The sequence below is a fragment of the Narcine bancroftii genome, chromosome 5, assembly GCF_036971445.1.
Source record: "Narcine bancroftii isolate sNarBan1 chromosome 5, sNarBan1.hap1, whole genome shotgun sequence".
Classification (NCBI taxonomy): domain Eukaryota; kingdom Metazoa; phylum Chordata; class Chondrichthyes; order Torpediniformes; family Narcinidae; genus Narcine; species Narcine bancroftii.
Window position 1 is genome coordinate 166849991 of NC_091473.1, and position 17021 is coordinate 166867011.

At 39.1% G+C, this 17021-nt stretch overlaps 1 protein-coding gene across 3 annotated transcripts in view; it reads right to left on the reverse strand.

The window, feature by feature from the left end:
- Positions 1-3725: 3725 nt before the first annotated feature.
- The window catches only part of appl1 (adaptor protein, phosphotyrosine interaction, PH domain and leucine zipper containing 1), a 65028-nt gene continuing 51732 nt past the window's right edge, over positions 3726-17021 (reverse strand). For all 3 annotated transcript variants that reach the window (XM_069939632.1, XM_069939633.1, XM_069939634.1), the window contains 3 exons: positions 12343-12393; positions 8758-8847; positions 3726-5957 (listed from right to left, as the gene is read on the reverse strand). In XM_069939632.1, the coding sequence (XP_069795733.1) occupies positions 5805-5957; positions 8758-8847; positions 12343-12393 (294 nt within the window). In that variant the 3' untranslated portion in view covers positions 3726-5804. The remainder of the gene's footprint in view (positions 5958-8757; positions 8848-12342; positions 12394-17021) is intronic.

Sequence of the window (17021 nt, forward strand, 5' to 3'; positions counted from 1 at the left end):
ACCACCCACCATATACACAGTACAGACATGCAGGGAGGCCACACCTCCTCCACACACAACACCCACTCCCCCACATTTAAACACATCCCATTTTATTCTCCCAATATTCCCATCAACACAATTTACAGTGGCTAATTAATCTACTAATCCTCAGATCGTTGAAACGAGCACCTGGAGAAAACCTATGCATTCACAGCACTAGAGGTCAGAACCAAGGTTCCTCTGTGCTGCCATCCTGCTAACCTTTCGCACAACTTTTAATGATTATATTTGTTCTTAAAGATCCGTCTTCTATCTATCAATGCCCTTTCAAAAGTGACCTCTGACCAAAGTGCATTAACATGCATTGTTAAAATTATTTAGGGAATTAAGCAAGTTTATGAATACTGTACAGTAAAAAAACTTCTGGTATCCGGAATTCAAGTAAATGGCAACCTTAACCAACCGGCAAAAATATCGAGGAACATAAATGTTAAAAATTTCAATGATACGCAAATTTAAAATTGCGTAAGTAATTGTTCTCTAAAGTAACACATGAACCTTTGGTGAAGATGGGAGCAAATATCCAGCCAGCAGAGGGCCTTGGTCAGGCTTTGCTCATAGCAGCTGTTTGAATAATGTTGTGTGAAACAGCAATGGTGTCACCCAGGATGAAGAGCTGGTTGATGCCGCTCACCGTTGGGGCAACTCTCTTAAAGAGTCTCCTTATCCCTGCTTAGTAAGAGTCGGCCTGGCCAGAGGCTTCATCTGTACATTTTGGGGAGGTTAATTACCCATAATGTTATTGTTTGTCTTTTGGGCAGCTCTGAAGAGGGGGAGGAACCTATAAATGCAGCAACTATTAAATGTTTTCAAAGAATGTGACTGAAAATAAAGTAAATTGCTTTAAGGTTTAGATATTAATTCAAGTGAGGTTTGTTCGGTGTAAGTAGTGTAGTATCTTTGTCTTTTAATGCAGACATATTAGGCATTTTAAGAGCAAGTCTCAAGCAACCAGAGAATACCCTTATCCAGCATCTACCAATCCGATAGGTGCCAGATAACTGTAGTAACTTTTTGCAGACCTTTTCACAATTGACAATCCATTCCTTCAAAATTGCTGTAAATCGGTGTTCCTGATTCCAATTTGAAAAGTTTGTTTTTTTTCCCACAGGAAGTTGAAATGTTATGATGAGGTACTCAACCAGCTTCATGTTGTGCCAATGCTCCTGTTGCAAAATTTGTTCATCTACTTTATACTGCACCTTTCCATTGTGACACTGCATCTTTGTTTTTACTGCCTGTGAATACTTCTTGTCTCTAAATTTGTTGCTGTTGTTAATCTACACAACTTGCATTTTCTTCAATATTTTCAATGCACCAAAGAATTTGTTTCACAATCTGGTTAATAGTTAAATTTTGACAAGAAGCTGCAGGAAACCCAAAATTTAGTTAAGGAGACAGGTTATTAAGAGTATTCTTAGGCTGTAAATAATCAGACAAATTTCTAGTTTGGGTCCTGAACAGACTTTATGTACAAGTGGTGAATCAATTAAAATCAGGAGTGAAGAAAAAGCAGAATTTTCAAAAAGATGGTACTGTTAGATGAGATTTAAAGGATGGATGAGAATTATAAAATCGAGCTGTTGTCAGAGTGGAGCCAATGTAGGGCAGCGGTAAGTTTGAATTTATAGCCATCCAAGAAATGATTGAACATTTCAAAGCATTTTTTTCCAGACTTATTTAAATGTTAATTTCTCTCCAGTCTACTTATCTACTTATCATGCCAAACTGCATGAGTTTTTCAAGCTTTGTTGGGACCAAGGAAAACTGCCTCAGGATCTTTGTGATGCCACCATCATCACCCTGTACAAAAACAAAGGCGAGAAATCAGACTGCTCAAACTACAGGGGAATCACGTTGCTCTCCATTGCAGGCAAAATCTTCGCTAGGATTCTACTAAATAGAAAAATACCTAGTGTCGCCGAGAATATTCTCCCAGAATCACAGTGCGGCTTTCGCGCAAACAGAGGAACTACTGACATGGTCTTTGCCCTCAGACAGCTCCAAGAAAAGTGCAGAGAACAAAACAAAGGACTCTACATCACCTTTGTTGACCTCACCAAAGCCTTCGACACCGTGAGCAGGAAAGGGCTTTGGCAAATACTAGAGCGCATCGGATGTCCCCCAAAGTTCCTCAACATGATTATCCAACTGCACGAAAACCAACAAGGTCGGGTCAGATACAGCAATGAGCTCTCTGAACCCTTCTCCATTAACAATGGCGTGAAGCAAGGCTGTGTTCTCGCACCAACACTCTTTTCAATCTTCTTCAGCATGATGCTGAACCAAGACATGAAAGACCCCAACAATGAAGAGGCTGTTTACATCCGGTACCGCACGGATGGCAGTCTCTTCAATCTGAGGCGCCTGCAAGCTCACACCAAGACGCAAGAGAAACTTGTCCGTGAACTACTCTTTGCAGATGATGCCGCTTTAGTTGCCCATTCAGAGCCAGCTCTTCAGCGCTTGACGTCCTGCTTTGCGGAAACTGCCAAAATGTTTGGCCTGGAAGTCAGCCTGAAGAAAACTGAGGTCCTCCATCAGCCAGCTCCCCACCATGACTACCAGCCCCCCCACATCTCCATCGAGCACACAAAACTCAAAACGGTCAACCAGTTTACCTATCTCGGCTGCACCATTTCATCAGATGCAAGGATCGACAATGAGATAGACAACAGACTCGCCAAGGCAAATAGCGCCTTTGGAAGACTACACAAAAGAGTCTGGAAAAACAACCAACTGAAAAACCTCACAAAGATAAGCGTATACAGAGCCATTGTCATACCCACACTCCTGTTCGGCTCAGAATCATGGGTCCTCTACCGGCATCACCTACGGCTCCTAGAACGCTTCCACCAGCGTTGTCTCCGCTCCATCCTCAACATCCATTGGTGCGCTTTCATCCCTAACGTCGAAGTACTCGAGATGGCAGAGGTCGACAGCATCGAGTCCACGCTGCTGAAGATCCAGCTGCGCTGGATGGGTCATGTCTCCAGAATGGAGGACCATCGCCTTCCCAAGATCGTGTTATATGGCGAGCTCTCCACTGGCCACCGTGACAGAGGTGCACCAAAGAAAAGGTACAAGGACTGCCTAAAGAAATCTCTTGGTGCCTGCCACATTGACCACCGCCAGTGGGCTGATATCGCCTCAAACCGTGCATCTTGGCGCCTCACAGTTTGGCGGGCAGCAACCTCCTTTGAAGAAGACCACAGAGCCCACCTCACTGACAAAAGGCAAAGGAGGAAAAACCCAACACCCAACCCCAACCAACCAATTTTCCCCTGCAGACGCTGCAACCGTGTCTGCCTGTCCCGCATCGGACTTGTCAGCCACAAACGAGCCTGCAGCTGACGTGGACTTTTACCCCCTCCATAAATCTTCGTCCGCGAAGCCAAGCCAAAGAAAAACTTATCTCGAAAGATATATGCTCATATCCCTCCCAAGACTTAAATATTTTGCCTACGTTCACAAGTGACTAATGTGGGAGAAAGGGGAGGTTGATAAATTATACTGGATAGTGTTTGCAAAGATTTTGTCATCATTTTAGACATTACATGCACTGTGAGATTATGATTGTCAAAGGTGACTTTCAATAACTTGTTAAATAAATGTTTAGTGTCTGTGGCTGGCTAAGAGCAATGTAAAATCTAATGAAGTTATTCAGAGTAGCAGGCTGCAGATTTGTTCAAAAGCCTAATGGCTTGGTCATTTATTTTGATTTGTTACATAATACAATGTGCATTCTGTAAAGTTTACCTGATCAATGGTTACAAATGGGTTTGCAAAAGACTTTAATGTGGCCTCCACAAGACACTGTGCTCACAAATCAAGACATAGAAATATGGAAAATAACAGTGACAGTAATATAACTCGAGGATTATTCTTCCTCTGGGTTTGTGTCGGGGCCCTTTATACTTCATTTATGGAAATAATTTTGACATAAGCAAAGAAAATATCTAGGTTAACAATCAACAAGAAAAGGAGGAAAATCATGCAAGATGAAGCCAATTGAAGTGCTTCTGTTCAAAAATAGCTCATTTTTAAATAACTAGTGACAGAACTTTGACATTTCTGGAGACTGTATGGTTCAGCTCCTCAATGGATGAAATTACTTAGCTGTAGGGGGAAGGGCAAACATTTGTAAAGCTAATTTATAAATCTACAGCCTTAATATATCAAACTTTTAAAAAAAATTTTAAAATCATGCATCTTAAAATTAATTTTGCTCTATGTACACTTCATAGTACAAATGTGGATCTTTTGAAAATACTATCATAGGTAAACAAAAATATAATGGGGGATAATTAAACTTGCATAAGTTTTTTTTCCTCAACCATCAACTAATATAAGAAAATGTAAAAGATATTGACTCAGATTACTTACAATTTTTACACTGTTTCACTGGTTTGAATAGAAATACATTAAAATAATTTCAAAGCTGATTTCAAACAAAAAAAAGTTGAAAAATAATTGCAACTTTAAAATAATTTTTTTTCTGAACAATTTGAAATTTTGGTTTAATTATGTAAAATTAGCAAAACACACTAATAAATTAACCCTGTAGTTAAGCCAGTTAGAATGAATGCAAAAATGATCATTTTACAGTTACTGCAAGCCAGTTAATACACAGGACAATCATTTTACATTTAAAATTTGAAAGTACTTCCATAATACATGACAAAAAGACCTGTTTGGACCTTAATACTAGGGACATGCATTTGGTTACTGTGAAATGTTTAACAATGTTAAGTAAAATTCAACCTGTTTCATTGATAGCCATTTTACAAAATGAAAAAATAATCATTTAAATGTCATAATTACCACACCATAATTACACGGAAACATTGTTTCAGAGTTGATCGTCATTCTGAGAAGGGCTGAAGCACAGTGACCTTCTCACTCAACTAAATTATTTTAAGCTTTCTTTTTCACTCATTTTCTAACCGTAAAACATATTCTGAAGAGTATTATTTGTGACATCTACCGAAACAACACAAGGGGTAATCAGGTATCAGTACGAGTGGCTTAATTCAATGTGAACAAAATGCTTGTCAAGTTCAAATTGCATTCGACTTTGATTTCACAAAATTGAAATCAAAATATTACACATTATCTAAATTCTATTTGATAAATCCAAAAGCATCAATCTACATGCTATCCTATTAACGTCGAAGTCAATAAATCTTTAATAGTGAGTCAGATTGATCTCATAAACTGTTCCACAGAAATAATTTCACAATAGTGTAAATCAATTGTTTGGATTTCATTAACTGCAGAAAAGACAAGTGTGCAATTTTACAATGCGATTCTCTTCAGAACAGATCACTGCATTACTAGTTTATAAAGTATTTGTGCAGATGTTTTATGCTTTGTGCTGTGATTCTATGCATGATACATAGCAGATCTCTTCTAATTAAAGACATTAAGCTAATTATGTTATATCTCTGCACACATATTATAAAGCTGTAATGTATAAAATATAGAATACAATGTCCTTTAATTTGAAACCTATATTTTTTAAGACAAAGATATCTAGACCAGTTAACTAGCAACCATCTGCTGTTAGAACAAACCTAATATTGCTTTATTTTACAGCAGATAATGTGACAACTGTCTTCATGTTGAAAAAACTTCTAGTTCAGTTTATCAGATTCATTTTTTCCAAATCAAGTTTTAGAGTGATCTCTAATCTTCTATCACTAAGATTTTAATCAATGTTGTCCATGCAAACTGATGATATCATCTTCAATCTCACCACTTCAAGCATCAGATTCCTTTTTCTTCTTCCCATCGTCCCCTGTGTCACTGTCTTCTGATTGGCTGTTATTACCCAATGTCAGAAACTGGCCCTCCCCACAGGTCTGATTGGGCCGACAAGAAGCAGCTATCAGACGACTTTGTTCTTCTAAATCCTGTAAAATAGTGTTTTCATGCAATCAAAATTAGCATATTAAAAACTGGAGGGTATATTTCAAGTTGGTACTTCATAGTAAATGTGGAAAATGGTTAATAAATTATGCAAATTTTAGTAATTAGATTGCTGTTAAAAAGAAACCCAAATATAAATATTAAAACTAATGTTGTGATTTCTCATTAATGAATGATCTATTTTACTTCTAAATTGATTGCACACCAAACAGAATATTTAAGATTTCAGTAATGACCCAACTCATTTTGTTCCAAAGTCATTTATAAAAATTCAGGGCATCTCAAGCCCACATATAGGTGATTTCTAAAGCCGCTTCATTTTAATCTATGAGATATGAGAGTCACTGCAAAGTCACCCTTTATTGACCGTTCCTGATTGCCTTTGAGATAATGGTGAGAAGTTACCTTCTTGATTCTATTGTATGAGAGGGTGCCTGGGTAGTGAATTTCAGGATTTTAGCCCAGCGATGAGAGTTTGGCAATATATTTCAAAGTCAGGATGGTGTGCAACTTCTATTTGGAGGTGGCAGATCCAAATCTAAAGCTCCTATCTTTGTGGGTAGTGTGGCAGATTATGTTATATTTTATATTTTAAAGGAGCTAAATTATGGCAGGATTTTTTAAAGTTTAGATCACATACAAACACTTCAAAACAGATATCATTTAATATACTGAAGCCCTGCTCAAGCCAGACAGTCCAGGCTCCGGGTGTCTTTGTAAAAACTTTGAAGAATGCCTATAAGGACTTCACAAGTAGGTGTTAATTGGACATGCTGTGGAGTAATGGATTATTGTTTTGGAAAGCAACAGATGAATGGACGCAGATTAGGTTCGGTGCCCCAGTCTGTCTGAGTGCAGTTGGCTGTCCTAAGAGGATTCTACAGTTCAGCAGCAGCAGCTGGGACTGGAACAGGACAAGCTGGAAAGCTTGTGGAAAACCCCATTTTGAAAACAGGTTGTGAGCTCTGACTTCAGCCTGGTCAAAGCCCTTGACAAAAGGAGATGGCTGGCTGTATAATGTTTCACTTGAAATAAGGAAAACAGAAGAGGAACTCTGTGGTGACTTGAAAGAAAGAGGTTATCAACTGGAAAACCCTGATGGGGCAAGTTTCTTCAGCAAGACACTGAAGTGATCAGTTGTGGGTGTCCAACGAGCAACAAATCTCCCTCTGAAAGTTGACAAAACCTTCCTGAGCGGAAACCATTTACCTTTCAAATACCAAAGCCTGGTGAAATTCATAAATGTTAAATTCTGTGCACAGTACAAGAATTGCCTGATCCCAATGGACTTAGAGAGAGAAGTGAGATTGGACTGTGAATTATAGAATTTTTCTGAACTTGTACACATTACATTTATGTGTGCTTAGAATTAGAAGGGGGTTAAATTAAATTAATAGTAATAAGTTAAAGTTTGATCGGTTTTATGTTTAAAGATAATTAAAAGCAACTTTTGTTTAAGTATCCATTTGTCTTGGTGAATATCTATTGTTGCTGGGTTTTGGGGTCCTCTGGGCCCATAAACAGTCGTGGATGTCTTGTTCAATTATTCCAATACATTTTGTAGATGAAATGTCCTGCAGCTACAGTACGCCAGCACCTTTGTGTTTAAGAAGCTTATGGAGTGCCAGTCAAGTGAACTGGTTTATTCTGAATGATAAGGTGTTGTGGGAGGTCTAATCATCCAGGTAAGAGTATGGCATTCCATCACATGACTTTTGCCTTTGAAAGTCTTTGGAGCGTCAAATGCATACCATCTATCCTGCTCTTGGAACCATAGTATTTATGCTGTTTTGTCAAGTTGTACTAGTACAAGCAGATGATAAGAAAGTTGACTTGAATTGGTCCAATGTAATACCAAGGATATTGATCATCGAGATATTCAACATTGGTAACATTATCAATGCATAAAATTGCTAGGCTTCTTTTGTCAATCGAGTTCACTGTCTGTACTTCTGTGGCACAAATTTTTCTTGCCAATTATCAGTAATGTTGCTCAGATTCCACCACATGCAGACGTGGCTAACTTCCTTATCTGTGATACTATAATTGGAACTGAAGACGAGGCATTTGCTGCATTCTTCTTTGTGGAGACATACTTGGACAATTTTCCACTTTATCATATTGCTCTACTGGAAGAAATTGGCCAGCGTTGCAACTCGTTTGAAGTACTGATCTTGCCAGGCCATAACTTTTAGTCTCTTGTGATGGCAATGGATCGTAAATTGATGTGTGTGCTGATGGAGGCAGCAGAAGGATGATGAAGCATCATTGCAGCACTGAGATGAAATTTTTTTCAGCCTTGACTTTTGAACGCACTATAGAAGTTGTGTAAACAGCAGAAGAAACACTATCCAGCTGGTTGTCCCTTCAGTTCAATGTCTCCTGTCAATTGTGGAAGAATCTTCAGCTTCCACATTAATCTCAAACTGGAATTGACACAAAGAAGGAGAACAGTCTCTCTTGCACACAGTTGGAGCATTTCCTTTGGGTAAAGATCGGACACAGACTGGGTGCTGGTCGCTCCTACCCACATATTGATGGGTAGATACAGCTTCTTGATTTAGAAATGATGGGGATTAGGGCCGGTTGTCTTTTTTGCACCTTGAGTTCATTCTAATACCATGTGCAGATATATCTTTGCTATTCTCAATTGGTCTTCTAAACGACATGAACATTCAAATTACATATAAACTATGAACAACCAAATTAAATGTCATATTTTATCAATTAAAGCAAATGAGAACTCAGGGATAAAAAAGATTCTAGATTTAGTTTAATTTTTACCTTCTCAATCTGTTTTTGTTTATTTAGTTCCTTCAGTTGCCTTTGCTTCTCTCGGTCAAGTTCCTTCTGTTTATCTGTGGTTTGCCGATCCTATTCCAACAGACAATATTTATTGAATTGAAAAGAGGTTTACAAAAGAACTAATAAATTAAAGCGAGCAATTCAGAATCTTAGCAGAGACATTAATGCAGTATGTCTGTATTTCGAGAGGCTACAATACGACTTGCCTGAAGTGCAACTGTTTCATGATTGGTAACAACTAAAAAGGGGGCATGGAGCTCCAGCCTAAAAAAGGTCCAAGGTTCTTACTTTGACAAATGCCCTCACTCCTTTTCAAATGCTGCCTCAGCAATATTTTTTGTACAGTGGAACCAGATCACCATCTGGCCTAATAGGTGGTTCTTTAAAGAAACCAGAGTCGATACCAAGAATAGTGAAAATGTTTATTTATGTAATATATTTACATTGTTAGATCACGAGGGTTGTCTGATTAAAATGACACCATCACATTGGAGATATTAGGCAAAGTGATCAAAAACCTCCCTGCTGAGTTGAGCTTCAGGTAGCAACTCAAAGCAACGAAGAGGTGGAAATGTCAGGAGCTTTAATGAGATTTCTCCAACTGACCATTCAACGAATGGTTACCAGTGGTGGAGCAATTAAAATTGTGCACCTTCAAGAAGTCACCTGTGCAGTAAGTCAAGTTTGAATGTTGGAAGAGACGACAGATAGGAAGAAGTGGTATTTGAAAACCAGAATAAATATTGAAACTGTGAGTTGTTTAATCAGGGGTTAATGTAAGTAGGTGAGTTGGAGAACGATAGACAATAGGATTTAGTGCAAATTAAGACATGGACAGCACAATTATTAGTGATCAAGTTTACAGAGAGTGGAATACGAGTGGAGTTCATTCAAATAGTCAAATCACTACATGCATGTAGAAGTTCTTTCTTTGAGTTCTGTTAAAGTCGTAAACAACATTCCAGCCTTTCGATGCCGCTGAAGACAATGTAAAATATACAGTGCCCTCCATAATGCTTGGGAGAAATGCACTTTTTTTTTTTACTGTGCTCCACAGTTTTAAATTTGTAATCACACAGTTCACATGTCATTAAAGTGCACATTTCCAGAAATTGAGTACATTTTGGTCTGACCATGTAGAAATTACAGCACTTTTTGTGTATGGTCCCCTCATTTCAGGGCACTATAATATTGGAACATAGCAATGGTATGTATGTTAAAGTAGTCATGTTTAGTACTTTGTTGCGTATCCCTTGCATGCGATGACTGCCTGAAGTCTGTGATTCACAGACATCACCAGGTGTTGAGAATCTTCTCTGGTGATGCTCTGCCAGGCCTCTACTGCAGCCATCTTCAGCTCCTGCTTGTTTCGGGGCCTTGTCCCCTTAAGTTTTCTCTTCAGCATACGGAAGGCATGCTCAATAGGATTTAGATCAAGTGACTGACTTGGCCAGTCAAAACTTTTCCAGTTTTTCGTTTTGAAAGATCCTTTTGTTGCTTTGGGATCATTATCTTGCTGTAGGATGTAGCACCGTCCACTGTGTTTGGAGGCATTAACTTGAACTTCAGCAGATCTATACATCTCAGAATTAATTTTGTTACTGCCATCAGCAGTTACATCATCAATGAAGATGAGTGTGGCAGCCAGACATGCCCAGGGCATAAGACCCCCACCCCCATGTTTCAAAGATGAGGTGGTATGCTTTAGATCTTGGGCATTTCCTTTATGCCTCCACACTTTGCTCTTGCCATCACTCTGTTACAGGTCAATCTTGGTCTCATCTGTCCACAAGACCTTTTTCCAACATTCTGCAGGCTCTTAAATACTTCATGGCAAACTGCCATCTGGCCATCCATCCTGTTTCTGTGGCTAACTAGTGGTTTGCATCTTGCAGAGTAGCCTCCGTATTTCTGTTCGTGAAGTCTTCTGTGGACAGTAGTCACCGACACATCCACACCTGCCTCCTGAAGAGTGTTTCTGATCTGAGGGACATATGTTTGGGGATTTTTCTTCATTTTGATGAGAATTCTTCCGTCATCAGCAGTGGAGTCTTCCTTGGCCTCCCAGTCCCTTTGCGATTACTGAGCTCACCAGTACGGTCTTTCTTCTTAATGGTATTCCAAACAGTTGATTTTGGTCATCCCAAGGTTTAGTCGATGTCTCTTACTATTTTATTCTTACTTTTCCACCCATTAATGACTTCTTTGACTCATTGGCACAACTCTGGTCCTGGGATGGTGGGGACTGTCAGATGCTGAAAGATTGGAGCGAATGAGCTTGTATACACAGGAACTTAGAAGGATGAAGGAGGGATCTGATTAAAACACAAGATTATTAATGGACTGGACATGCTCGAGGCAGGAAACGTGTTCTCAATTTTGGGGGAGTCCAGAACAAAAGGCCACAGTTTAAGAATAAGGGGTAGGCCATTTAGAATGGAGTTGAAAAAAACATTTTTCACCCAGAGCTGTGGATCTCTGGAAAGCAGTGGAGGCCAATTCTCTGGATGCTTTTAAAGATATGGAGTCAAGGGATATGGGGAGAAGGCAGAATGGGGTACTGTTTGTGGATGATCACAGTGAATGGCAGTGCTGGCTTGAAGGGCCAATAGACACATTGTCTATTGTCCTCATGTTTAAAAATGACTACAGACTCCAAAGGTGATCAAAAGCTTAGAAGCAGGCCTAGCTCTCTTATACCTGCATCAATGAAGCAATTAAACATACCGGAGTAATCACAAACATATGTGAAGCCAAATGTTCCAAACATTATGGTGCCCGGAATGGGGGAACTATGTACAAAAAAAGTGCTGTAATTTCTACATGGTCAAACCAAAATGAATGCAAATAACCTTGAATAAAATCTGGAATGTGCACTTTAATTACATGTGAATTGTTTGATTACAAATTTAGAACTATGGAGCACAAGGGCAAATAAGGAAAAAAAAAGTCTGTGTCCCAAACATTATGGAGGGCACAGTAAGTGGATAACATTTTGCAGCTTTCAAACTTGAGACGTTATGCAATGCCTTCTGTATTGGGCACAGGATGATAGCGAGGTTTATAGACAGACCACCTCCATTGTGATCTTGGCCAATGTGTCAGATTTTTGCCACTCATTAAAACCATTCCATTATCGTAATATGAAAGCGAACAATATTTACTACACTTGTGTATAACTGTTGGAGCCCCGTGTTTGCAACAAATGATTTCTAATTCAAGAACCTTTCAGCTTAAAATCCTAGGATTGTGTCATGAAATATGGATTTTCTGGCTATTCCAAGCACATTTCACAAATTGCTGCTAGGAATTGTGATTTTTGTCCCACCCAATAATTCAATGAGCAGACCATTTAGTCTCTTAGAGGGTCAACATCAGAGCTTTTGGGCAGAGGTATGTCCTACCCTACTGGATTTCTATCAGTGAGTCAAATACTCACTTTTTATTGTTTAATCAAATGCCAATTTTGGGAACTATAAATCTCTTTCTATAATCTCATGCTGTACATTCACTATACATATCCAATTTATAAATGTAGTTTATAACCAGAATTCTTTAACTTACCACTTCTGAATGGAGGGCAATTTGTTTTGCCAGTCCAACAGAATCACAGATCTAGAAAATAAATAAGACAATATTCACAACTATTGAACTATGCAGTTTTAAATAAGAATTTATTTTAAAAATGTCGTGTCCTTCATGACAATTGGGACATGTTTGCAGTGGAGTCAAAATTTAGTTCAAGGGATGAAGAAATAGTAATTGCAAAAAAAGGTTCAGGTTGGAAAAGGAACAGGAACAATTGCAAGATGATGGAATTTAGGACAAATCACTGCCAGGATTCTTGCAATTTCTTCTCTAGTTTCCCTGAATGACCTGGGATACACCTTGCAAGGGTTAAGCTGCAATACACCTGTTCAAACCCTGGGGATTTTTTTCTACCTTTGTCTTTTAACACATTCTGCAGCTCCTCTTCTGTATTGTGGACTCTCTTCAAGACATCACTATTTACTTACCCAAATTCTGTAGCCTCCGCATTTTTCTCCACAGATGAGAAAAATTTTGGACCTTGCCCATCTCCTGTGGCTCCCAACACAGATTTTAAAAAGCAATATTTTTTCCCCTGGTCACACTCTTACCATTATTATACTTGGAGAATCTCCAAGGATTCTCCTTAACCGTTTCTGCCAGAGCCATCTCATGCCTCCTTCCTTGCTCTGCTTATTTCCTTCTTGAATGAATTCCTACATCCTATATGAAAGGATTCACTTGATTTCAACAATCGATGCTTGACACATTCCTTCTTTCTTTTCAACAGAATCCTCCATTATTTGCTATCCATGGTTTCCGAATCCAGCCAGCTTTGCCCTTCATTCCAACAGGAACATGCTTTCTCTGAGCTTTGCCCGTCTCTCCTGTAAAAACCCACTACTTAGCCCTTCATCTGATCAATCTTCCCAAGTTCCTATCTGATGCCATCAAAATTTGCCTTGCCTCAATTTAGAACTTTAACTTGTGGGCCAGTTCTATCTCCTTAACTATTTTAAAACTAATGGAGTTATGGTCACTGGTCTGAAGGAGTGATCCTACTTACACCAGTCGCATTTCCCGAGGTCCATGTTCCACCCCTCTAATCAAGCCATCTACAAAATACACTTGGATGCAGTTACTAAATTCCACGTATCCAAGCTTTTTGGACTGTAAGAATCCCAGGGAAGTTTAAATCACTTATTTTTATGACTGTTACCCTACAGCTGTCAGTGACATTTTCTCATCCAACTCTGCTTTCTATTAAGATGCCTATAATACAAATCCTTCAAAGTAAGCTCCACTCATATAGCCACACAGAACTATCCTTAGTACTGCCGTAATGTTCTCCCTAATTAAAAATGTAATAACTCTGTATCTTTCATGTAGGATCTATGCCTTGGAACATTGAGCTGGCAGCCCTGTACCTCTCTCAGCCAGGTTTCTGTTATGGCAATAATATCCCAGGCCCACTTGCCTAACCATGCCTGAGTTCATCCTCTTTGCCTGACAGACTTGTATTTAAAATAAATGCAATTAAGTCTGTCAGAATTTCCACACTCCAAGTCTACCAAATTTGCTCACTTCAACTTCTAAATTAGCCAGAGGATTCACGTGATGGAGTAGTGGCCAGTAGGAGAATACCAGCTCTCTCCAGAAAAGAAGGAAAAAAGTGAAGAAAAAGCAAAGCCCCAGACACACAAATCACAACAAATAAAGGTATGGAGAAAATGGCACCTAAAAAAGAAAAACCAAAAACAACGGGAAGAAAAGAAGAAAGACAGACGCCGGAAGAGAAAGCCTTACCTGCACGAAAAAGCAGGGACCCACCGTGGAAAGAGGACCCCGCTCCCCAAGATTAGTGGAGACCCCGCAGGGTCACGACCCACCGACCGCGGGACTGCAAAAATGGCTCACGGAGCCAAACGGGTGCGCAACGACAGGAGGGGGGATCAGCTGTGGAGTGAAACTCCACAGCACAAACAGCTGAGAGAGGTCTGACAGCAGGGCTCCCAGCTGGAAGATAAAGAAAGCAATGGGAACAGGAGGGGTGAGAAAGAAAAAAGGAAGCAAGAGACACAACAGATAACCAGCCCAGAAGACCAACATCAAGAAACAATGGAAAAAAAAATACCCAATAAACTGAGACAAGCAGCTCAACAAGAAAGTTAGAAGAGACACAGATACAAGGAAGAGAAATAGAAGACACAAACCCAAGAGCAGACACAGAAAAAGAACACCAAGCTCTGCACAGAGGAATAGGAGGTAAAATGAATGGACAGTACATAGATTTAAAAAATTTTCAAAAACAAATGAAAGCATTAAAAGAATGGCTGACACAAGAATTTAGTGAAATGAAAAGAATGAAAAGTACAGAAGAAGAAATAATAGATCCAGCAGGGAGATACGTAATGTTAAAATGTCAGATATATTCAGAACTCTGGAATTTGGTCAATATATATGCACCTACTGAAGAGGATCAAAAATTTATGCAAGATATTTTTTTGAAGATTGTAGATACGCAGGGGAATATATTGATAGGAGGGGACTTTAACCTTAATTTGGATTCAAAGATGGATAAAACTGAACAAAAGACTAGCAGAAAGAACAAAGTAGCCAAATTTATGGTTAAATCAATGCAGGAAATGCAACCTTTGGATATATGGAAGAGACAACACCCAAAGGAGAAGGAATACTCATATTATTCGAGTAGACATAAAACATACTCAAGGATTGACCTGTTCCTGTTGTCAGCCCATATCCAAGGGAGAGTTAGGAAAATGGAATATAAAGCTAGATTGTTATCTGATCACTCACCCGTTATTAGCAATAGAACTGGAGGACATGCCACCAAGAGCATATAGATGGAGATTAAACTTCATGCTACTTAAAAGACAGAATTTTAGAGAATTTATTGAGTGCCAAATTAAAACATATTTTGAAATAAACACGGAATCAGTGAAAGACAAATTTATATTTTGGGATGCAATGAAAGCCTTCAACAGAGGACAGATAATAAGTTATGTAACTAAGACAAAAAAGGACTACAATCGGGAAATAGAACAGCTGGAAAGGGAAATATTAAGTACAGAAAAAGAACTAGCAACAAGGGAAGATACAACAAAAAGAGAATTGGCAGACAAAAAAAATAAAATACGAAACACTACAAACGTATAAGGTGGAGAAGAGCATAATGAAAATAAAGCAGAAGTATTACGAGCTAGGAGAAAAACGCACAAAATACTGGCTTAGCAGGTTAAAACAGAACAAGCTAAAAGAACGATATTGGCATCAAGGAAAAAGGACAAACAAATTATATAAAACCCAACAGAGATCAATGAAAACTTCAAGGAATTCTACGAGCAATTATACCAAACTGAGAACGAAGGGAAAGAAGACAAAATAGATGAGTTTCTAGCTAAAATTGAACTACCGAAATTGCAACAAGAGGAGCAAAACAAATTGATAAAACCATTTGAAATAGAGGAAATACAAGATATATTAAAAAAGCTACCGAACAATAAAACGCCTGGGGAGGATGGACTCCCAATAGAATTCTATAAAACATTTAAAGAGTTACTAATTCCTCCTCTCCTGGAAGTAATGAACCAGATAGAAGAAACACAAAACATGTCAGATTCATGTAAAACAGCAATAATTACAGTAATACCAAAGACGGGGAAAGATCCACTAACACCAGCATCGTATAGACCAATATCTCTACTTCACTCAGATTATAAGATAACAGCAGAACTATTAGCAAACAGATTGGCTGACAGTGTACCAAAAATAGTAAAACTAGATCAAACTGGATTTATTAAGAAAAGACAAACAATGTTTGCAAGTTCATTAACTTAATACTTGCAGTGCAAGGAAATAAGATGGCAACAGTGGCTGTTGCTTTAGATGCAGAGAAAGCCTTTGACATTATTTATTCAAAGTATTACAGAGGTTCAACCTACCAGAGAAATATATTAATTGGATTAGAGCATTATATAAGGGTCCAATGGCAAAGGTGACAGTAAATGGATATACAATCGAACATCTAAAAATTAACCTTGGTTTGCTCACCTGCTGAACCGATGCTTTGGGTCCCACCCACTGCCAGACCAGTTTAAAACCTCTTAAGTAACAGTAGAAATTTTTTTCTGGCAAGAAAGTGGTGTTCCTGGAATTCAGGTGCAACCTGACCCTCTTGTATAGACTCAACCTTCCTTGGAAGACAGCTCAGCAATCCAAGGATTGCATGCCCTCCGTCCTGCACCAGTTTCTTAGGTGTGCATTTAATAACTACCTTTCTATCCCTTGCCTCAACAGCACAGGGACTAATCCTGAGATTACAGCCAGAGACGTCCTGTCCTTTAACTTGCCACCTGGCTCCATAAATTCTCTTTGCAGGACCTCCCTCTAATCCCACCCATGTCACTGGTACTACTATGGGCTATGACTTCTAGCTGTTCACCATTCCCTTTCAAAACATCCTGAACCCCTTCATAGGCATACATGACCCTGGTACCAGGAAGGCATCTGACCATCGAGTCTCCACTTGCAGCTACAGAACCACCCAGCTGTAAACTTGACCAAGCGGCCCTCTCTCACCATTGCTCTCCTAGTCCTACCCGGGTTTACAGCAGACCCAGTTGTGACACTGATCTATCTGCTATTGTGACTGGGAGGCTATTTTCCCTTCCCATCCACCTCCCCCCCCCCACCCC